At 43.5% G+C, this 23,825-nt stretch overlaps 1 protein-coding gene across 1 annotated transcript in view; it reads right to left on the bottom strand.

Annotated features, from left to right (window-relative positions):
- Positions 1–23,825, bottom strand: part of ARHGAP25 (Rho GTPase activating protein 25) — a 91,196-nt gene that overhangs the window by 40,700 nt on the left and 26,671 nt on the right. Inside the window, exon 2 of the mRNA XM_058686391.1 lies at positions 8,441–8,798. Within this exon, the coding sequence (XP_058542374.1) occupies positions 8,441–8,798 (358 nt within the window). The remainder of the gene's footprint in view (positions 1–8,440; positions 8,799–23,825) is intronic.

Raw genomic sequence — 23,825 nt, forward strand, 5'->3', positions numbered from 1 at the left:
AATCATAAGCAAAACTTGAGCTGTAATCACTGACCAATTCCCTATCATTTAAGGAAATTCTAACATTGTAAGTAATCACTGTGAAGAATAAACAGTCACTGCTTTCTCACTTAAAAAGTTGCTTTATAACAATATATCCCTGAGCTTCATTCCACGTTTTGGTTTCAGTACTTTCAGTTTGCAAACTGTCTTTCTGGTGTGTACACAGTAAACTTGTACTAATTACTACTTTGGTGATTTATTGGTTTTACTTCTGCTATTTCCGAACTTTTGACAGTCTTAACAAACTCTCATCAGCTCAGGAGCCTGAAAGACTAAATGTTTCTTTTTTTTTTTTTTTTTTTTTTCAACCTTTTTTTTTATATTTATTTTTGGGACAGAGAGAGACAGAGCATGAACGGGGGAGGGGCAGAGAGAGAGGGAGACACAGAATCGGAAACAGGCTCCAGGCTCCGAGCCATCGGCCCAGAGCCTGACGCGGGGCTCGAACTCACGGACCGCGAGATCGTGACCTGGCTGAAGTCGGACGCTTAACCGACTGCGCCACCCAGGCGCCCCTAAATGTTTCTTGAGAGTCTAGAAATAAAAATGTCTAAGACTGAGTGAGAAAAAGAGTAGAAGAAAAAGAAGAAGAAAAAGAGGAGGAGGAGGAATAAGACAGAAGAGGAAGAGTAGAAGTGGAGGATGGGGTGGAGGAAGAGGGAGAAGGAGGAAAAGAAAAAGAAAAAAATATCTATAAAAGGGAATTCTGCATTTTTCTACACTTCTCTAATTTTATTACTTAAAAATAACTCCCACCTACATGATCATCATCATCTTTAAATAATATCAATGGCCTCAGAAAAAAAAAGTGACCCTGAGATTGTGCAGCTGGCCTACTTTGCATGAGTGATGGCATTAGAATAAAAAGTTGTATTATTTTTTTAATTTTTTTTAATGTTTATTTATTTTTGAGAGAAAGAGAGAGAGAGACAGAGCATAAGCAGGGGAGGGGCAGAGAGAGAGGGAGACAGAATCTGAAGCAGGCTCCAGACTCCAAGCTGTCAGCCCAGAGCCCAGTGCGGGGCTCGAACACACAGACCACAACATCATGACCTGAGCTGAGGTCAGACACTTAACCAACTGAGCCACCCAGGCACCCCAAAAGCTGTATTATTTTTAAACAAGAAAGAGCACTGCCTGGCAGAAGAAAAGGAAAGTATAATTTCAGAGGTGTCTGCCTCTTCTAAATACCTCTCTACACTATTATTTGATATGCCCAAATCACCTTCATCCCAAAACAGTAAAAATAAAATACAAAATATATTAGTACCATTTATTGACCAGTTACGAGGTGCCAGGCTCTGTGCTAAATGCCCTAAATACACTATCATGTTAAATCTTCATAAAAACTCTGTGAAGGGCAGACTGTTGTTTTCCCCAATGGAGAGATGAAGTAAGGGTCAGAGAGGTTACTGAGCTGATCCAAGATCACAAAGCAAGTTAATAGGAAAGTTGTGATTCAAATCCCAGTCAGTGGAATTTCAGAATGACAAGTAAGGCTTTACTTACAAGTCCCACTTACTTGCTAGAAGAAATAACCATCAGTTAAACTTATTCCCACCAAGACATAAATGAAAAACTGCAAGCCCTTCCTCATCTTTAAAAAAAAATTTTTTTAGGGGCGCCTGGGTGGCTTGGTCGGTTAAGCGTCCGACGTCTGCTCAGGTCATGATCTCACGGTCCGTGAGTTCAAGCCCCACGTCGGGCTCTATGCTGACAGCTCGGAGCCTGGAGCCTGTTTCAGATTCTGTGTCTCCCTCTCTCTCTGACCCTCCCCTGTTCATGCTCTGTCTCTCTCTGTCTCAAAAATAAATAAACGTTAAAAAAAATTTTTTTTAAATAAAAAAAAATTTTAATGTTTATTATTTATTTTTGAGAGAGAGAGAGAGAGACAGAGTGCAAGCAGGGGAGGGTTAGAGAGAGTGACACACACACACAGAATCAAAGCAGGCTCCAGGCTCTGAGCTGTCAGCACAGGCCCGACACGGGGCTCGAACCCACAAACCGTGAGATCATGACCTGAGCTGAAAGTCGGACTCTCAACTGACTGAGCCATCCAGGTGCCCCTAGCCCTGTCTCAGCTTGAGCACAAGAGCCCTGAACATCATAAATGAAGAGAGGAGAGTGGGAAGCGGTAACAGAGACAGTAGTGGTGGTGGGGACACTGATGGGGAGGAGGGAAATGGCCCCAGGCAGGGAAGGGACCAAACTGTCCCTTTCACCTGCACAGCCAGTCGACTGGGGTGGACTCTGTACAAAGATGGAAGGAGGTGGGCACGTATGCTGGAGGCCACAAGTCCTAGGGCAATGAAGCAGAGTGGACAGCCTGGCAGTGGTGTGCTCACAGCAGCTCACAAGAACAAACTGTTACATTCTCAAGAACAATGTGAGCCAGCTGTTAACCACAGCTGGTATCAAAAGTTAAATTCTGTAAGCTTACAATGAACTATTTTATTTTAAAAAAAAAAAGGTAATACTCAGAATTCATAGTTTCCTAATTATTTACTAGATTTTACTATTATTTCTGTATGTGTGGTTATTTACATCTATCTGTGCAGTAAAAGTACTGTGAAACATTGTGCTTCGAATGTCTCTTCTCAACTCTGTGTTCAGTGATGTCATGTTGGCAGCTTGAATCAGCCATGATGGGGCATTTACACCACGGATATTGGCTAATGCTGCATCATTATCAGCTCACCACCAGAAAGCCTTTTGTGAAACACTTTCCCACCAGTGACAGACAGCCACCTGCGGGAACGTCCCAGAAAGCCGGGAGATGACCCAAGGGGACAACTAATCGAGGATTGTCTAGAACCATCATTGTAGTAGGGACTTGAGGGCAGTTTGCTGAGGTTCTGTTTTAAACAGTTTCCCCAACAAAGAACCTTTGGGAATGAGTTCTATGAAGGTAAGTTATAGACTTACAGAGCATTGTGCTGTTAAAGCTGGACAGACCTTGCTGAGACCTCAGGGGAAGAAAATGCACTTAGACTGCCTTCTGTTGAGTCCCAAGCTTCCCGGGGAGTATGCACAAGAGTCTGTCATATAGGTTCCATAATTTATTTAGTCATTCTCCTTTGTTGGACATTAAGTTCAAAGTTTCTCATTATAAACAGCACTGCATGTATCTTATTTCTTTTGGATCACTTCCTAAAACCAAACTGACTTGGTGTAAGCATATGATATTTTTTGTCGCTCTTAGAAATCTGGCCAAAAGGGTTTTCTAGAAAGTTTTGCCAACTTTTTTGCATATCATCAATGTACATGAGAGCCTTTTTCATCTGAATGCTCCAAGATCACTGGGGTTTCTGTTTGAGATTTTTTAAAGGGGTAGAATGTGTGCGTGTTCTTTTTGAATTTACAACCAATTTAGGGGCACCTGGGTGACTCGGTCGGTTAAGTCTCCAACCTCAACTTCAGCTCAGGTCATGATCTTGCAATTCATGAATTTGAGCCCCATGTTGGGCTCTGTGCTGACAGGTCAGAGCCTGGGGCCTGCTTCAGCTCAGCACCCAACTTCAGCTCAGGTCAGGATCTTGCAGTTTGTGGGTTCGGGCCCCACAATAGGCTCTGTTCTGACAAGTCAGAGCCTGGAGCCTGCTCAGGATTCTGTGCCTCCCTTTCTCTCTCTGCCCCTCCCCCACTCATGCTCTGTGTGTCTCTCTCTCAAAAATAAATAAACATCAAAAAAAATTTTAATAAAAATAAATAAATTTATAACGAATTTATACCTTTGTTATAGAAAAATTAGAAAATGGACAAAAAAGAGGAAAATTAAAAATTGTGTGAAATTCCAGTTCTCAAAGATAACCATGAACGGGTCTGTGTATTTCTTTCCCAGCCTTTTTCCATAAATACAGATTCATTATTTTTTCCCTCAATAATGGGATTAGTACATACATCATCCCCTGATGTAAACTGGCTTTTTCTGGTTTTGTTTTCAAAGCAATGTTATGGATATCTTTCTATTTCAAAAAATATAAATTTAGGACACAAACAGCAGAATTGTATTCTATTGTATAAATATATAAAAATTCCTTGATATAACTTAGCCCCTACTACTGGGCATTGTTTTCAATATCACTATTAAAAACAATACAGTGGTAAAAATCTGTACAGGGATTTTTAATTATCTACATCAGTCTTAAGCAAACACTTTGGTTAAATTCCTGGAATCAGAAATGCAAGGTCTAAGATTTTGCAAAAATTTTTAAGTCTATTTATTTATTTATTTATTTATTAGAATTCCAAGCAGGCTCCATGCTATCAACACAGAGCCCTACGCAGGGCTTGAACCCACTAATCATGAAATCATGACCTGTGACAAAACCAAGAATTGGATGCTTAACTGACTGAGCCACCCAGGTGCACTGAAGAGTTTGCATTTTTAAAAAGGCATGTATTACGCTCCAGAAAGGTTGTACAGATTTTCATTTTCATCAGCTGTGCATTATAATTCCTGTTCCCTGTCCTTACCAACACTGAAATTTCTGGAAAATCTTTGCTAATTTGTTAAGGGGATAGTGATGCCTTGTTAGATTACATTGCATGTCTTTAATTATTACTGAGACTGAATTTTTTATATACACGTATTGGCTCTTATATTTCTTTGGTAAATTGTCTATTTGTGTCATTTGCTCATTTTTCTATTGAACTATTTGGACTTTTAAAAATAGATTTGAGGGGCGCCTGGGTGGCTCAGTCGGTTAAGCCTCCGACTTCAGCTCAGGTCACGATCTCACGGTCTGTGAATTCGAGCCTCGCATCGGGCTCTGGGCTGATGGCTCAGAGCCTGGAGCCTGCTTCCGATTCTGTGTCTCCCTCTCTCTCTGCCCCTCCCCCGTTCATGCTCTGTCTCTCTCTGTCTCAAAAATAAATAAACGTTAAAAAAATTTTTTTAAATAGATTTGAAAGAATATTTTAAATATTAGGAATATTTGTTTATGATATTCATATATATAATATTTTCTTCCTTATTATTTGCCTTTTCACTTTATGATGTTGGTTTTTAAGATACAGACATCTTTAGTTACGCAATTAAATTAGTCTTTCCCATGTGCTGTCTTTGTTGCTTATGCTATGCTTAAAAAACACCTGCCTTCCAAAGATTATGCAGATAACTGCATTTTCTTCTAGGATTTTTATGAACTTTTTTTTCTTTACATTTAAGTCTTTAGTCTATCCAGAATCATGAATGGTATGAAACATAGCATAGAAATATACCTTTACTTTTTTCCAAGAATTTAGCTAATGTCTGTAACTTTTATGCCATTTCTAGATGTTTGCAATGTCTATGAATCTCAAAACAACATTAAATGATAGCATTAACAAGTACTTTATTCTTTGGGGGGCGCCTGGGTGGCTCAGTTGGTTAAGCGTCCAACTTCAGCTCAGGTCAGGATCTTGCAGTTTGTGGGTTCGGGTCCCACGATAGGCTCTGTGCTGACAAGTCAGAGCCTGGAGCCTGTTTTGGATTCTGTGTCTCCCTCTCTCTCTGCCTCTCCCCTGCTCATGCTCTGTCTCTCTCTGTCTCAAAATAAATAATAAAAACATTTTTTTAAAAAAGTACTCTATTTTTAAGTTTGTTTTTTAGTTTATTTATTTTGAGAGAGAGAGAGAGAGAGTGTGTGTGTGTGTGAGCAGGGGAGGGGCTGAGACAGAGAGGGAGAGAGAAAGAATCCCAAGAAGGCTCCACACTGTCAGCACAGAGCCCAGCACGGGGCCCGAACCCACGAACTGTGAGATCATAACCTGAGCTAAAACCAAGAGCTGGCCGCTTAACCGACTGAACCACCCAGGCACCCCCAAAGTACCTTATTTTTAATAGATTTTCCTTTACCTTAATGAAATAATTATGGATATACAAAAAGCAGACAAGAATGCCCAGTTAACTCTTATTTGTAATAATAATATAAAAACAACAGCCCAAATAAATTATACAATGTCCATACAATAGACCGTTCAGCCACCATTAAGAATTATATTGTAAAAGAATATTTAATAATAACTTATGACTTATCATTAATTTTTAAATTAAAGAATATTATACTAATTTGTATTTAGAATAAGTGAGTTTCTAATTATATATGTATAGAAAGAACTAGAAGAAGTGAGGATTTAGGTGGTTATTTCTTGTTAATGGGATAATTTTCATTTTCTGCTTTGTGCTCTCTGCATCTCCCAAATTTTCTGCCATGCACACAGATAGCTTTTGTGATAAAAAAAAACACATCTATATAAAATAAAGTCTTCTTTCTAATACATTATCATCTTACTCCTAAAAGCTTTTAAAAACTTTTTATATCTGAAATGAGTAATTGATTTTATCAAATGCTTCTTGTAGCCACAATTTAGGGGTTGTGTAGTTTTTCCTTATTTGACTTATTGATCTCACCCTATTGATCTCAACCTAGTGATCGTATTATATTAACAGATTTCCTTTAGGAAAAAAAAAAAAAACATAGTTGGCATCCTAGAAGAAGCTTTACCTAATTATCCTAGGCTACTTTAATCCTGAGAGGATTTTGAGTTGCCTCCTTCAGAAGTAAAGGAGAGAAGCTAGGACCTCCAATAATTTATTTAACCTTTGACATCAGTTTATGTTTTCACAAAACAGTTTTTTACACATGCTTCATATTATTTTGAGCCTGTGATAAGTGCAGGCCAGGTATGATTGTATCATTTTACAAAAGAAGAAAGAAGGACCCAGAACAATGAAATAATCACACGGCCAGACAGTAGAAGAGCCAGGAAAAGAACACAAGCTTGGACATATGACACCTCTTACCGTCTACACCCCGTGGAAATAAACCCCACTGAGCCATCCTTTCTGCTGATCTGGGAAGGCTAATGTATTAGTGCCGCCTCCCTCAATCTGCACAGGGGAAGACTTCATACATCGGCTACTCACCATCACCTTAGCCTATAATTGCTTGGTTCTGATAGGGCCTGGGTTGTTCGTAAAGTAAAAGAAAGTCTGGCTACCAGGCACAGGACATTGAGCAAGAACCCAGTCTGTGGTGGGGTCTCTGGCCCTTCTCCAACCTTTGCAGTGACCAACACCCACAGCCCTCAAGTGGAGGGCCTGCTTAACCAGGTGCTGCTGATGTGTCACAGATCCCGAAGCTTATTCTTAAAGAGAACTGTACTCTCCCAAAATGACTGTCTAGTTTCTTTACCTACCCCGCCATCCACCCTCAATATCCTTACCCTTCTTGGGGCTTTTTTTCTGAATCCAGAAGGTTCTGGAATCTGTCTTCCCGAATAAGCTCCTTCTGGCCAACCCCGCTCTTCCACCTCCACAAACATGAGCTCTAGATGGGGTGGCCAGTCATCCTGGTTGCTCCAAGACATGCAGTTTAAACCTGGGGTCCCAGGATAATTGTTAATGGCACCCCCTTTCACTTTCATGCACTACTTTGGCCATGAGGAATCACTAGTCCCAAGATTTAGGACCAAAGTCCTCTCTGACCCCATCCATTCCATCTGGAAATTCTGTTTGCTGTACTTTCAAAGTATACCCAGAACCTGATCATCTTCCTCTAGCCCACAGTTCCCACCGACATTCTAAATGACACAACCTTTCACCTAGATTACCACCATGCCTCCTGCCTCTGGCCCTGAATCTATTTTGAACACCATAGCCACAGCCATCTTTTTATAACATAAGCCAAAGAATATCCCCTTTCTTCCCCATAGCCCAGTGCTTCCCCATAGCCCTCAGTGTAGTGGTCTTCTTTGCTATCTGCACTGTGACCCTCAAGTCTGCCCTCCCCTCTCTGACCCCATCTCATTCCCTAGTTTTGTTGCCTCCATGTTGACTCCTTGCTATTCCCAATGCACAGCAGACATGTTCCACCTTCGGGCCTTTGCACTGCTTTTCCTCTCTGCCTGAAGCCCTCTTTCCCCAGAGACCCACCTGACTAATTGCCTCTCTTCCTCAGCCATACTGACCACCCTTTGTAAAATTGTACCACATCCCCCAAATTGTTGATCTCTCCTTAACTCTTTTTTTTTTTTCTTGGAACTAGTTGTTTCTTAACAAACCACATACTCTCCTTATTTATTACTTTCTGTCTTTCCCCTTATCTTCTAATTTCTACATGCAGGGACTTTTATCTGTTTTACTCACTGGTTGATTTCAAGTATCCAGAACAACCTGTCCAGAACATCCTGGACATATGTACCTATGTCCAGTACATAAATGATGTTCAATAAATATTGGTCAATCAAACAAACCAATTCTCCTGAACACAAATCCACTCTCTGAGCCCTCATACACCGTGACCCCTCCAAGACCATGTCGCCAGCCTTGACTTAAGGGCTGCGGTTGGGAAGCTCCTCAGTGTGCACCCCCGATCTTGGCCGTGGAGGATCACCTGTCATCTCTGCGACTCAGTTTACCTGCCTAAAAACTGGTGGAAAGGAGAAAGGGAACACTTCTCGGATGGATGCGGGTCCAGCCCCAGGGAGAAGGCCTGCGGGTGCCTCCCCCAACTGCATGCGCACACAGGGGAGCCCTGCCAACAGGGACCAACAGCCTAGCCGGTCTGGTACCTGCGGCTTCACGTCCTCTTCGTCCTTGTAGTAGTAGAGCTGCTGCGCCCTCAGCACAAAGTATCTCTGCTGCCAGTTCTTCACGATGGACCTCTGCTTCTTCAGCCAGCCCATCTTGATGGGCCTCTCCAGCGGGTTGGGGGCGGACGGCTGGTGGAGGGCGGCCATCTGCTCGCCGGTCATCACGCTCCTGGACCGAGCTGTGGAGAGGAACAGACAGGCAGGCTGGCTGAGGGACATGAAGCGGCGTGCAGAGAGGGTGGGCGCCGAGGCCACAGAGGGAGCCCCAGGGGGCCGCGTCCCAGTCAGGCCGGGCTCACGGGGCCGGGCTTGCAGGAGGGACGAAGCCCCGAACCCCCAAGGGGCAGCCGAGGGGCCTGCTCAGGACGCGGGCTGGCCGGGGACAGGGAAGCCGGAGGCAGCCGGAGGCCCGATGCGTAAGAAGTCCGGAGCCCGAGGCCGGCCCCGTCATTCTGCAAAGAGAAAGGCTGGCTGGAGCCTTCTGAAGAGGAAGTGGCCGCAGCATCTGACAAAAGGTGCTTCCTTTTTCCTGCGTGGGAGTCGGTATCTGACAAGAGAGAAAACAGTGCCCGCTCGGAGGGTTCGGGGACTCCCACGCAGCTGCAGAGGCAGCCGGAAGCTGGCCGGGCACTGTCCCCAGAGCAGGAGCTGGCGCGCCTGCTGGGACCTCGCGTCGTCCGGCAGCGTGCCTCCCCAGCAGGCCCCGAACCCCCTGCCCAGTCCACGCCCTCAACGTGCAGGAAGCTGGCACCTCCTTGAATGCTCCTGCCCAGTGTCCCTGAGTGCCGCTCTGTCCCCTGCCCTCTGAGAGTGTTTACAGCCCTTTATGCTCCACCAGGGGCCTCACTGTAGCTGCCTTCCTACCACAGGATCAGCCAGATGGGCCCTTCCATGCGCTGACAACACACAAGCACTAGAAAGGAAAATGAAATCTGCCAGCAGAAAAGAGCAGGGGAATTTGAATTCAGACCCTCAACCCTTGTTATCTCGCAGTTGGTTTTTGTTTTCACACCAGAGCTCTGCTGTCACTGGATCAGATCCAAGTGTCCACAGCTTGTCTCCAAGGTAACTCTGGGGTGGGATAACTGTCTCCTTTCTTTCCCTCCCCAGCAATCCATCAGCAGGCCTGTGGTCCTGCTGAACATATCCTCTGAGCCCCACCTCCCTTCTTTCCTGCCAGTTCTACAGTGCCCTTCTACAGAGTTCCACCACATCAGAGTGCCATCCTGGCTACATGCTGCCAGCCCCCAGTGCCTGCACTCCTATCCTTGATGGAAGAAGTCTCTGTCTTACAGCCCCTTTCTTCAGCTTTTGCAGGTCCGTGGAACATTTTTGACGCAGCTGAATGCAGCCAACTTCACTCTTACCCATTTCACCCAGCCTGGTTGGAGACCAGCTCTTCCTTTTCTGGCTCTTGGACGCTTGAGTACATTACACAACTTCTCTGAGCCTCAGTTTCCTTGCTTGTTAACAGGATAATAATTCTATGGAATTATTGTGGAGATTAAACAAGCTAACATATATAAATATATATAACTTGGACAGTACCTGATCCAAAGCAAGCTAAAATCACTTGTTAGTTTTATTAACAGGTGACATTACTTCCTGCTACAAGGTTGGAGATCATCTCTGACAGCTTCCTAAACTTCCCTCTGCATTTGAGAATGTTGCTCTGTAATCAACTTCTTCTCTTCCTTCATTCCTATCTTTAATGCATTGAATCGACAACTTTTCCTATTGCTTTTGACTCCTTTCTTTCTATCTGCTTCTAGGCCTGTGGTTTTCAAACTTTATCTATGCTCATGGCATACTTCCGGATACCAGAATTTTATATGACATCACAGACTAATTGTATTCAGAGTTATCCCCCTATTTACATGTTTTACCCTTCAGTCCTGTATTGCTGTCTCCAGAGGACTCTGTTCCCTTGATCCTCACAAGGAGCCTCTGTTCCTGTCACATACATTGTAACTTGCAGTGACCCTTCACCTCCCACTAGAGATTGGAGAGATCATACCATGTGGTACACCAGGGGACAAAGCATACTTGATTCTTCCTCCTTTTAGACAGATATCATCTTAACAGTGCAGAAACTCAGTTGCAGAAAAAAGTCATTTGACATTTTGATGCCAATTTGGCAGCATGCTTGCAAAGGGTTTGCTTTGTATCAGTGCGTCCTAGCACCCCAGTTAAGAATTTTATCTTAGGAGCATCCGAGTGGCTCAGTCAGTTAAACAGCCAACTCTTAATTTCGGCTCAGGTTATGATCTCACGGTTAGTGAGATCGAGCCCCACGTTGGGCTCTGTGCTAAGAGGGCGGAGCCTGCTTAGGATTCTCTCTTTCCCTCTCTCTGCCCCTCACCCGCTCATGCTCTTTCTCTCTCTCAAAATAAACATTAAAAAAAAAAGAATTTTATCTTAGATCTTGCTCCTCAGTTAACTACTGTCTTCATGATCTTCCAATCTTCCACCTGTCACTCAAAGAACAGCCACTCTGAGGCTAGTCACGTACTGTAAGTCTGTGTAAATGATCTAAAAGAATGATAGGAGGGTCTTGGCAAGAATACAATGGGAGGAAGGAATTTGAATAACTGTATACAGCTCTGTCTCTCTAGGTCAGAGACCATTACTTGCAAAGACTCCTATCTGTCCTAGAAAGAGGAGAGATTGTAGGCAGAAATGAAAAGAATGGTTCACACAGAATTTGTTTAAAAATGGAAGAGTGAGGCATTCCAGCAAATTTGGGGGAGTTCTTCTTCAGCTTAATAGCCTCAGCATAGCCTAGCCCAATGTGACCATTCACCTGAAGCAGCATCAGACTTGGGAGGGACGGCCACCTTCCTAACAGGGGCATAATGAGGAGCCTTTAGTTGGCTTCTGAGGTGATGTCACCACATGAAGCCAGCCCAGGAAGGAAGAGAAACAAGCAGATGTCACATGAATGTTTTGAGGACTCAGGCATCCTGAGCCACCCCCAGAGACCCAAAGAAATTGTTAGAACCACAATGGGAGAAACCACAGGTCTCAAACAGCATTGAAGGAGTGGGATGGAGGAAACAGAAGCCAAAAAAACACTATAATTGAAAAGAATTAACTCAGCACAGCACTTAGTTGCTGGGATATTCATCTGCGGTTAGTTCTGTGAAATGTTTATGCTCTGTTGTGGCAAAGACAATGACAAATATGTGAAAACAAAACATCCTTTAGAAATATCTGTGCATCATAGGATGGCCTGGCAAAAGCAAGAGGAGGTATGGAGAGCTTATGTTCTCAGACCTGGCCAACAGGGACTCTGATGCCTGTGTGCCTTATAGGCAACCACCTTGTCTGCCTGCATTATGGTCAAGGCCTTGACTGACCATCTTTTATATTCCAGAAGTGATACCATTCACCCACACCTCCACCCAATGCTTCTTGAGTACCTGTTCTCATCCTCATTGTGAGTGGTATGGCTACACACCACAGTTTGAGTGTGGATAGCTCTGTACAAGCCTCCACAAGGCTAGAATTAGTCCCAAACACTGCAGAAGTGACAGCTAGGGCTCCAATGAGCCAGTGGCTAAGGCTAAGGGAGCTTTCTATACCATGTCAGAGCTATCTCCCACCTTGGCCTTCAGCATTGCTTACCAGCCAGACCTATCATGAAATTATTCAAATATCAAGGAAGGAATCCTGATGGGCTTTAAGTTTGACTTGTTTGGGGCTAAATTTCCTTGTTAGCTCCTTTGAACAGTCTCTCTTCTTTGTGGGTGTGACTTGTTCCCAGATAAAGTAAACAAAGAAATCTGTTACTATTAATGGAGCTGTTTCTCATAATGAAAATAAAAACTGTGATAAGCTTTGCTTGTGAGCCAGTCATTGCACACAGAGTGCATGCTCCCAGCCCTGGGGGAAGGAGATCTGAGCCAGGCTGTGGGCTGGAGAAGGGGCTGTGGACAAACGAGGCAAGGTGGGAAGTCAGAAGGCAGTTGCTAAGTGTTTACAGAAAGCTCTGGGGAAGTGGGAAGTGAGGGCTTCCATAAAATCAGAAGCCCACCCTTACTTTAGTAGAGAGAGAAAGAAGGACCCCCTAATACTGTGCTGTCCAACACAGTATCCACTTGCTGTGAGTGGCTATGTATATGCAAATGAATTAAAATATATTAAATTTAGTTCCTCAGTCACACCAGCTACCTTTCAAGTGCTCAGTAGCCCCATGTGGCTCACAGCTACAGTATTGGACAACACAGATAGAGAATATTTCCATCATCACAGAAAGTTCTACTGGTTAGCACTTCCTGGAATCTGAGTGTTATCATTACTAAGCATGAAACAAAAATGGATTATAAATGATGGGGCAGCATTTCATCAAATAGAAAATCAAGCTAGAGGTCCCTGAGAAGAAGTATCTTCAGGTGGCTGAGTGAGGAACTCAGCCTTGATCTGAGAGGTACTATGGAGGCACTCCATGTACCTTGGCAAGGGAGGCCCATGAGAAAATATGGATGAGTTACATAATAGTACATACAGTGTATGCTGAATTTTACTCTGCATTATGGGAGGGCACCAAAAAGAAAAGAGAAATGGAAGAAATGCCACATGCCCAGAAGTGCCAGATGATGCTTCTGCAGTAGAAGTTACCTACTCTCTGCCCCAAGTTGGAGCAAGAGAAAATTCAAGACAGAAGTATAAACAGAGAAGTCATCTTGGGAAGCATGATCACTTCCTTTCTTCATCTTCCCATCTTCTGACCCCTAACCCCAAAAATAATCAATCACAAAATCTTCTAGGGCCAACTTTTGAGATATTTCTTCTATCTGCTCTCAACTCCACTTCAGTTTTTCTTCTATTTTAGATGGCTTCAAATCTATGGGTGAGATGCTAATAGTTCATTCAAAGCTGGGTATTTTCTTAATGTGATGATATGAGCGGTGCATTAGTCTGAGAACCATGTTTAAATGGCTTTGAAAAAAGAGTAGAATTTACACGCTTCACCCCCCAGAAACCCTCTCTTGAGCTGCAGTCTCAACCATCTAACTGCCTGCAAGTACCTCGGTAGGAATCTCAAGGTCACCACATTGCTAGTGAATATATCACCTTCCCCTCCTTACCTCCACCATTCCCTTTGCCTTGCACCCACAAACACACCCAAACCTACTTTACCTCCCCTGATCTCCATGATGTGCTGTGAGTGATGTCTTCCCAGCCAACCAACTAAACCAGAAAGCTGCCCCATTCCACAGAGTCACCACAACCAACAACGCTCTCTCTCTGATCTAACCTTCCTCTCTATTCACCCTCTCCCTGATTTTGTGGACCCTTCTATTCTCTTTCTGGATTTCCACAATAGTTCCTGATGTGTCTCTTCTCCTACCAGTCTCACCTCCAGTCCATTGGTGACATTATCTATGACATGGTCCTTCTAAAACACAAATCTGCTCATGTTACTCTCTTGCCTAAAGTCTCAGATGACCCTCCAACCCCTTCATCCTAAAAGATGTGGGCTAAACTCCCTACCAGGAGTTCTGAGCCCATATTTTTCCTCCTGCATTTCCTGCTCCTTTTCCACACACATACTGCACTTCTCCCTGCCCATCCCCAACCACCCCCAATTTGACCTCTTGGAAAGCTCTTGTTCATCCTTTAAGACTTACTTCAGGCCACATCTCCCATGAGAAGCCTTCCTAGCCCTGTCAGACTCAGTCACTCCGTGGGCTCTGTTATCTCTTAACTGGGAACACATGTCCATCAAAACACTTCTCATCCTGCCTGGTCCTTTTTTCTTACTCTGTCTTCCCTTCCCATGTATGCTGTAAGGACATAGGGGCTCTTCCTTTGGACTTGCTCATCTTTGAATCCCCAGCAGCTAACACAGTGCCTGACAAAGAGAAGGCAGAGGGCACAGGCTTCCACATATGTAGCCTTGGGTGAGTCATATTCAATCTGTGAGGACCCATTTCCTCCTCTGTGAAATTGTGATAATGATATATACCATGCTGGTGGCTAGTCTATAAGAATGAATAATGATGGGTGGACAGACCCAAACCACTGTCTGCTTCTTAGAACATGGGCATTAAATGGAGGTTATTATTATTAAAATGGACTAGATTTTATGTTAAATGGGAGGAAAGACAAAGATGAGAGAAGGGATGAAAGGAAGGAGAGAGGGAGAAAAGGAAAAAGGGAAGACTGGTCGGACATTGTACAATATTCCAGGTGCAAATCCAGAGGCCTAATTTGGACGGTTGTAATGGAGAAAGATAGAATAGGAGAGGCAGTTGTGAGGTGAACCACCAGACCTCAGCACCTGGCCAAACAAGGAGGAGTGGGAGGCGAAGACTTGTGTGAGCGTTGGGGTCACCTCGAGTAAGGTAGCCTTCTCCATCTGTTCGTGTGACATACATTGGCTGAGCACGTGGTGTGCACCAGGAACCATGTCCAGTTCTGGGATAGAAGATCAACCAGATACAACCCTGTCCCCAAATAGCTCAAGGATCTGGAATACCTAGTCATAGAGGCAGGGAAGGAGGTCAGAAGACAAAGTGGGTTTGAACAGACAGGGGAATCCAGTTCCTGGCATGGAAGGATACAAGGCTGGACCAAGAGCTGTAGACTTTTCCAGAGCTCTGGTGTTGACTGGTAAAGCCTGGGAATTAAGAAAGAGATTAGGGGGAGAGGTGCAAGTGAATGCCAGGAGATTGGAGTGCTGTGAAAATTTCAGATCTGAAAAGTAGCACAACAGATGTTCAGAAACCAAAGAAAAGCCTGGGCACACAGGGCACTGGCACAGAGGGAAGCACTTTTAAATCTAGGCTATGGAGATAAACTTAGGTAAGGGATAGAAAAGGTTACTGTTTTCCTTGGGACTTTAAAAAGACCTTACAGAAAGTCTAAATATGGGAAAAAGGAAGTGTAGCAAGAAAATCCATGATCACCAAGAGTTTGGGGATAGAGCAGGGGCTACCACTTGGAAGGGCAAAATGAGAGGAAAGAGGCTGTGATTCTGTGCCAAGCAAAATCCAGGGCCAGTTCAGGCCCATTTCACATCTCTGGGCCAGGAGCAGTGTTTGGAGCAGATGGTGCCTTTGAGTGGAGAAATAGGTTCCTCTGTCTCTGGATGGATGGATGCAGCCCCACACCAGAGAAATAGCTTGATGAGAGGAGCACCAGTGGGTTTCAGCCCTATTCATCCTTTCCGACAAGGCCTTGGTACAGTGCACACTTACACAACCTCACATGTTCGGCAAGAGTTCATTTAAGGATACAAAGCACCATTCAAAAGCAAGAGGTTCTTTTTGAAGAAGTATTTGAGTTTCTGATCTCAGTTTTTTCTCTCAGAAAGGTATATTTGGCTACAAAGGTAAACTGGAGGCCCCATGGCCTCAGGGATAAACATCTTTGTGTTTTTATCACAAGTCTGCAGGTGATAAGTTGCTGGAACTATAAAGAGATTCTTGAGAGCAAGAACTGTGTCTTATTCATTTCAGTATCCCGAGGAGCTTCAGTGTCTGGCGCAGAAAAGTTAACTGGGAGGAATGAAGAAATTAGGGAGGTGTGTGTGTGTGTGTGTGTGTGTGAGAGGTGTGTGTGTGTGTGTGTGTGTGTGTGTGTGTGAGAGAGAGAGAGAGAGAGAGAGAGAGAGAGAGAGAGAGAGAAGGAGAGAGAGAGAGTTATGGAGAGAAAATAATGTTGAGTAATGTTCAAATAAAAGATTCATAGCATGGATTTTTAACAACAACAAAAACCCTTTCTCTCTTATCTCTTTAATTAACCAATCAGAAAATTTTATTGGGCATTTCTTATAAGCAGGGCAGAGGGCTAGGTAATGGGCCGGGTTTAAAAACTAGAGGAAACCTTCTAAATTAAGATTGAGACTTGTAGGGTTTCAAATATTTACTGTGCACCCTGGCACACAAAAATTCATTCCACCACCCCCTGTTGCCAATGGCTGCCCCAGTCCCAGCCCTAATTCTTGATGACATCAGCCATGTCACACTCTCCTTGTATAAAATAGGGGGATTCATAATCAGTCATGAATCAAGAAGTGTTAAGGAGAGATTAGCATCTAGTTGAGGCTTTCCTTCTGGTAAAATTAGAATGGGAAAAGAGTTGCACTGATGAAGACAATGGAATCAAAGCTCAACCATCAACAAGTAGGTTCCCAAGGGCCCGGTGGTTTTACCAATTTCTTCACCAATCTAAACATACCTTCTAGAAGAGTATCTGGTTAAATGAAGTTTCCCAATATATATTTGTTAAGTGAAATAAACATTTTAGAATGAAAAGCAAGCCACTATCAGGTATTGTGTATATGCAACAAATATTGGCCAGTTTACCTGTTCACGGGATTTCTAGATGCATTCACATGCGCCCACTCCAGCAGAGTGACCAATAGAAGATAGAAAGCCTGATCTGATAATGATGTGTATCTATAGTGATATATTTATTGAGTGTTTACCACATGCCAGCCACAGTGCAAACACTTCATAAATCTAGTTTCATTTAATGCTCATGCTAACTCTTTATGGGAAGCACAATAGCTGTGTTACAGACAAGGTCATCTCTGTCTTACAGACAAGGATCTGAAGCTCACAGAGGTGAAATGAATGGCCCCAGTTATACTGCTAGAAATTGGATTTCAAAGCCCAATGCCCATATGTAGACTACATTGTCCACAGGGAAGCATGTATTCTAGTGGTAAAGAGAGGCACCTAAATTGGGAACCAATGTGTAACAGTTCACAGGGGCAGACGGTAAATGGGAAGTGAAGAAGAGACAGTGCTACCCTTGCCCTGGGCAAGGGAACAAAGGCACTATTCCCAGCCCTTCATGTGGGACACCTGCTTCAGCCTGTATCCATTTTGCCTCAATATTATGCATAAATAATTTTGTGCTATTTTTCCTGTCCATTGTAGGCTCTGTAAGCCTCAATAGGTCTTGAGAAAACAGTGACAAAAGACAGTGCTGAAAGCCCAAGCCCATCACGGAGACTGTCCTGACAGTCTTACAGGAAGATGGATGTATTAGGTGGTCCTGCCATGTCTTACCAGCTCTCTGCCCAAGCTCATTTGAAGAGACCTAAGGACTCCGACCAAAGCCCATGGTGACTGACCTATGAGAGGGAGGAGTTAACCCAGGCTAGCCCTCTACTCAGGCCCACACCTCAGCTCACAGCTAGTGGACCACCCAGGCTGAGAAAGGGGCTGTGGGGAGCCACACAAATCATGTGAAAGGCACATGTGCGTGCACGCCCACGCACACACACACACACACACACACACACACACGCATGTACACGCACACCTGCCTATCCGGTTACCAGACTGTGGGAAGATGGCCCTCCTAGAAGAAAGTTAGGCCTTTAACCTCAGAACCTTCAGACTCACTTTCTTTATTCTTTTTCTCTTTTCTTTCTCCAAGGCAAACTGCCCTCCATTTTAAAGCCCATACCATTCGGGACATGGGAAACTTTTAAAATCTTTTCAGTTTCAAGACCTGGCATTTAAATTTTAGGAAAAGTGTATCCTGTGGTTACTCTCCTAGATTTTTCTTTTAATTCTAAGCTTCGTTTTTAATTTTAGTATGAAAATCTTTTCCACCTGCCAAAAGCCACAAGCCATAAGATGAGGATAGCCAAGGGGATTTCTCTGTGCACCTGAAATGAAACAAACTGACATAACCCAAATCAAAGAAATCTCTAAAAGTTATTTTCTGAACGCCTGCCTCCGTACTCAGGAACTGAGCAGGTTTAATTTTCCCATGTTCTATAGCTTGTAGAAATGTCCTTCATTTTTAAAAATTTTTTTTTAAAGTTTATTTATTTTGAGTGGGGGGAGAGAGAGAGAATCCCAAGCAGGCTCCATGCTTTAAGCTCAGAGCCTGATATGGGGCTCAAACCCACAAACTGTGAGATCATGACCTGAGCCAAAATCAAGAGCTCAACCAACTGAGCCACCGAGGTGCCCCTGCCCTTCATCTTTTGGCAAGTAAGCACTTCAACCTAAAAAGGCAAATTTTGTTTTGGAAAGCCACTTAGGCCAGATCACTGTCTTTTGCAGGAAGAGGTTAAAAAATGTGGTCTCAGTAGCAATATGAAGGAGAGAGAGTGAGTGAGAGAAGAAAGGGGGGTGGTGTCAGAGAAGGAGAGAGAGAGGGAAGAGGGGGCGGAGACAGGGGGAAGGGAGGGAGAGAAGTGGCTTCCTGTGTCTCGGGCTTGCAAAGTCTCCTGCACTCACAAATGGTCTCAACCTAGGGTACCTCTCCAGGGCCACCCCTCTGGTGTCCACATTTTGGAGCTTGTATGTTTCTTGGGAATTCAGAGTACAGTTGCCTCTTGTGGGCGCGTGTCTCCATCCATTGCAATAGTTTAAGGGCCCCCCTCTTTCTACCTTTGCATAACAGGAAGCCAACTGTAATAACAAGAAGCTTACAGAATTGTGAATGCTTCCTACTTAGCACTGCCAGGGCTGCCTCTTCCTCAGCACAAGGTGAAGTGGAGATTTGGCAATCGGGTGGTAAATGTTTCTTGGGTTGAGAATGTGGCTGTTTGTGTATAGAAGCCAACTGCCTTCCCAGACATCAGCGTGAGGAAGGACTTTGCATCATGTAGGACTGTGGGACAATTAGCACAGCAAATTCTGCTGGGTGTTCATGTGGTGTGCTAAAGCAAGAAAGGGACTTAGGAGAACTATTGATCCTTCATTATCACTGCTCATCATTTTTTTCTAGTTAGCAGGTTTTGCTTAGTCACTAACATTCATAAATAAATAGCACATTCAAAGGTTTGACGTATTTGTATTTTATAAGCCCAAATGAATTCTGGGGCTCCAGTGTTTCACAGCAGTGATCCAGCCAGGGCAATGCTGAAGCCTGGCACCCATGACCAAGCACAGGGTCACCCATCCTATAGATGTCACTCCATTCTATAATGTGTGTTTGTGGAAACACAAACAATAATGTGTGTGTTTCTAGGGCCTTCACCTGGTCTTCAGTGATTTCTAACCTTGCGGTCCTACTAAGGATGTGGACAATGAAAAATTCGTACGGTGGGATGGGCCTGGCATACAAGTCATGATATGTTTCTCTTATTCTACAACCTGATGAAAAGATTCTATTAAAAACTGAGGCATTTAGATTATGGATAGAGTATAAATGATACCAAAAAATTATTAATGAGTTTTGCTAGATGTGATCAGTCAATGTGGTTAGGGAAAAAAATGTCCATAAATTTTCATTGTATTTACTTATTTTGAGAGAGAGAGAGAGAGAGAGAGAGAGAAAGCACAAGCAGGGGAGGGGCAGAGAGGACAGACAGAATCCCAAGCCAGCTCCGTGCCATCAGCACAGAGCCTGGTATGGGGCACGAACTCACGAACTGTAAGATCATGACCTGAGCTGAAATCAAGAGTCAGAGGCTTAAACGACTGAGCCACCCAGGCACCCCAAAAATGTCCACATTTTTAAAAATGTATGTTTAAGGATGAGGAATAAAATTACATAGCATCAGGGAATTGCTCTAAAATGTCCCAGCAAAGAAAAAAAAGACATAGTAAAAGCAAATGTGATAAAATCTCGATAACTGTTTAATTTCAGTAATGGACATTCAGAGGAGTTTATTGAACTTACTCTATATTGGTGTTTGAAATGTGTATATAATAAGCAATCTTTTTCAAGATTCTATTAAGTTTTCAAACATACATTCTATTAGTCTTATTTTTTTTTCCACACATCAGCTATTGCCCTGAACTTCAACTTGCTCATTTTCCCAGGCCTGCATTCCCAGACCTGTTAGTTATTCCTCTGAGCACAGCAGAATGATCCTACACAGATGTTATACCACACATGGACACATTCTTCCCGGACAGACCCTGCCCCTCCATTCCACTGCACTGTCACTTATCACTTAATGAAGGGGGAGAACGAGGGATTCCTGATACTTCCAGTTATGGATAGTATTTCCCATAAAGTCAACTTTTACTGGAACTGTTAGCCGTGGTGATGGTGTGTGCATGTGTACACGTGTATATGTGCACATGTGTATACATACACACACACACACACACACACACACACACTTCCCCAGCATAGGGGGAGAAAGAATGGACAGCCCCATTGTGAAAAACAGCTGTGGCAAGGAAGGCAGAGAGTCTCCATCTTGTATGACAATTCCTTCTGATTAGGGGGGATGTCTGGGATGTCTGAGGCTTAGTACAGGCTCAATGGGAAAAATGCAGTGACTGCTTATCAGTGTTTGCAATGACGGAAGTTGGAGAAAGTGATAGTCCATAGGCCACCACTGAAGCATGGTAGATAGCCCACTTGATCTTTGTTCCCCTACCCCTGAGGTTGAGAGGCAGGCAACGTAGGGTAGTGGAAGGTGTATCTGATTGGGCATCACGAGACCTGGGTTCAAGTTCTAGCTCAGACACAAACCAGCTGTATAATTCTCTTGGCCTTCCTGAACCTTCGTTTCCTCATTTATAAAATCAAAGGATGAAAATAAACCATCTTGAATACATTTCCACCTCTAAATGTTTTCTGATTACCTACAAAACATCCATCAGGCACCTGATTTGTGTTGTAATCCTATTTTAGGTGAGACAGGTCTAACTTAATTTGTCAACTCAGGCAGGACTCTGGATCCGATATCAAGAACACAGGCCTCTAGCAATGCATTTATTTAACTGATCAAGAAAAATGGAATTGGCAAAAGACATAATCTGGGCGATTTTAATCAAACACAGGTGGCATGGCATGCCCCTGGGTAGAGTGTTTGTGAGTTTCATTATTAAGCTAAAGATGATCCCCTGAGAAGTCCTGGTGATAATACAGAGCAGGAAGCACAAAGACAAAAGCCACTGTAACTGTTACTCAAGGACTGACAGTTCAACAGGCTGTGTGATCAATTTCTTCTGGAGTAATATCTTAGCTCCCAAATATTATGGACCCATCATCTTCTGGATATATCTCTCTGACTCTAAACCAGACCTTACATATTAAAAACTGCAAACACATCCACACTCTTTCAACCAAAGAAACCTAAAAATTTAGTTAAGGAGATAATAATGTATGTGTATTAGGTTTATTTATAAGGATATTCACTACAGCACTATTGTGTAAAAACCATAAACCACTAAATGTCCAACAACACGGAATCAGTCAAATGAAGTATGGTATGCCCATAAAGTAAAATACTATGTAGACTTAAAAATGATGCTTTATTGGGTTATAAGGACGTGGGGAAATGTTGAATGTATACTATTGCGTTAAAAATCACTTATTCCAAAATAGTACATAAAAGGTGACTCCATTTTGTTAAAAAAAATATACACATGCACACCCATATACGCACACAGTGTAGCATAGGAAAATCGCAAGCACAAATGTGGTATAGCACAGAAAATCATAATAGCAAGATTCACACCAGAAAGGTGTAGAGTTAAAGGTTATTTTCCTGAGAGGTGGGAGTATGGGGAGTGTATATGTCTTCCCTTTGCTGTCATTTTTTTAATAAAGAAAACAAAAATCACTTGTAATAACTCTGTGTTAGCTTTCTCTTCAATGACCTTCAGGCTGAGTCTCTCAAAATGAAAATTTTAAGACTAAATGAGTCAAGAGAGAGAAATCACTAAGGAGAATCTGTCCCAGTGTTAGGAAGAATTTACATAAGATAAACCAGAGTGAATTCCAAAAGTTTTGAAATAGAACATTTCAGGAGCGAGCTATGTCATCCTGGGCACATGACCCCGTCCTGCCTCATGGGATTACTTGCCAGCAGGATACAATATATAAGTGATCCTTTCTTAAATGTAAAATAGGTTTTGCTTTATTACTATTATCATTAACGAGAAGAACTTACTTCTGAAGAGCTTCATTGCTACATATATAATACGAGGTGGTTTAACAAGATGCTTGCTAAGGTCCTCCTCGACCCCCAAATTCTTCTATTCTCTGTTTACCGGCAGTTTCTACTTAATACCACAATGCATGCAGAGTTTGCAGTTAGAGACAAGGGTAGCAGAAATGAGGGATTCATTATCTGGGAAAGAATAAAAAAGAAAGCATTCAGGGAAGGAAAGGGATCCGTATGGCTTGAAAGCTGTCAGCCAAGACGTCACAGGAACCATAAAATCTGAACACATTCTTTGTGGATAAGCAGGGGCAGTCCTTGGGGAGAGAGAAAAAGGCAGTGTGAAGGCCAAAGGGAGCACAGGGGATGCACTGAGGGAGCCCAGAAGGAAGAACCACCTAGAATTTCAGGCGGCTTTACCTCATGGCGTAACAGACCCATTTCCAAATTTTCATTGAAATGACCAAAAAATTACTTCAGTTAACAATATGGGGAAATGTGAAATGAAAGCAAAAGCAAAGAAGAATGCTATCTGCCTGCTATTTGGGGGAGGAGGATTTCTGTAAGACGTAGGAAGGCAGGGCTGACCAACATGCAATGCCATAGAAGTAGAGGAACAGCTGCCCGCCCAGAGGGGAAGGTCCCAGAAAGCATCTGCACTGAGTCCTGAGACAGGGGCACCGGCGCTGGAGACAAGGAGCAATGAACACCCCAAGAATCACTTTGGGAAGTGCTTAGCGATCAGAAGTCTGGCTGGGGTGTGTCATTTCCAGCTTACCGCAGGTGCGGAAAGTCTGGCCAGAGAAAAAGTGATGGTGCCATCCTGCTGGCTCCTAAACTGGGTCACTGTACCCGTGAGAGTAGGGGACACTTTTCCAACTTCTCTGGGGCCACCACCAGGCGAAAAAAAAGAAACTCTCCACCAGGGGAGCCACTGTCCCTACACTGGATGCTTTTTAAAAAGTTAACACGTAAGCTTATCACAGGGCCCAGCAATTCCACTTCTAGGAATCAACTCCCGAAGACGTGAAAGCACATTTCTTGGATGCAAATGCTCCCAGCAGCTTTATTCTTAATGGTCAAACTGGAAACAATCCAGAGTCCATCCCGTGGTGGATGGACTAACACAGTGACATTTAATGCAGCACCATTCGAAAACAAAAAGGAATAAAGTACCAACACGTGCTACAGCATGGTGAACCTCAAAACCACTGTGCTCAGTAAAAGAGCCGAATGCACAAGCCAGCATATTCCAATTCCATATACAAGAAATACCCAGAAATGGCAAGGCTATCAAGACAGAGAGCATGCTGTCTGGGGCCAAGGGTGAGGGCAGGGACGGACTGCAAATGGGCAGGAGGAAAGTTTCTGGGGTGAC

The sequence above is a fragment of the Neofelis nebulosa genome, chromosome 9, assembly GCF_028018385.1.
Source record: "Neofelis nebulosa isolate mNeoNeb1 chromosome 9, mNeoNeb1.pri, whole genome shotgun sequence".
Taxonomy (NCBI): domain Eukaryota; kingdom Metazoa; phylum Chordata; class Mammalia; order Carnivora; family Felidae; genus Neofelis; species Neofelis nebulosa.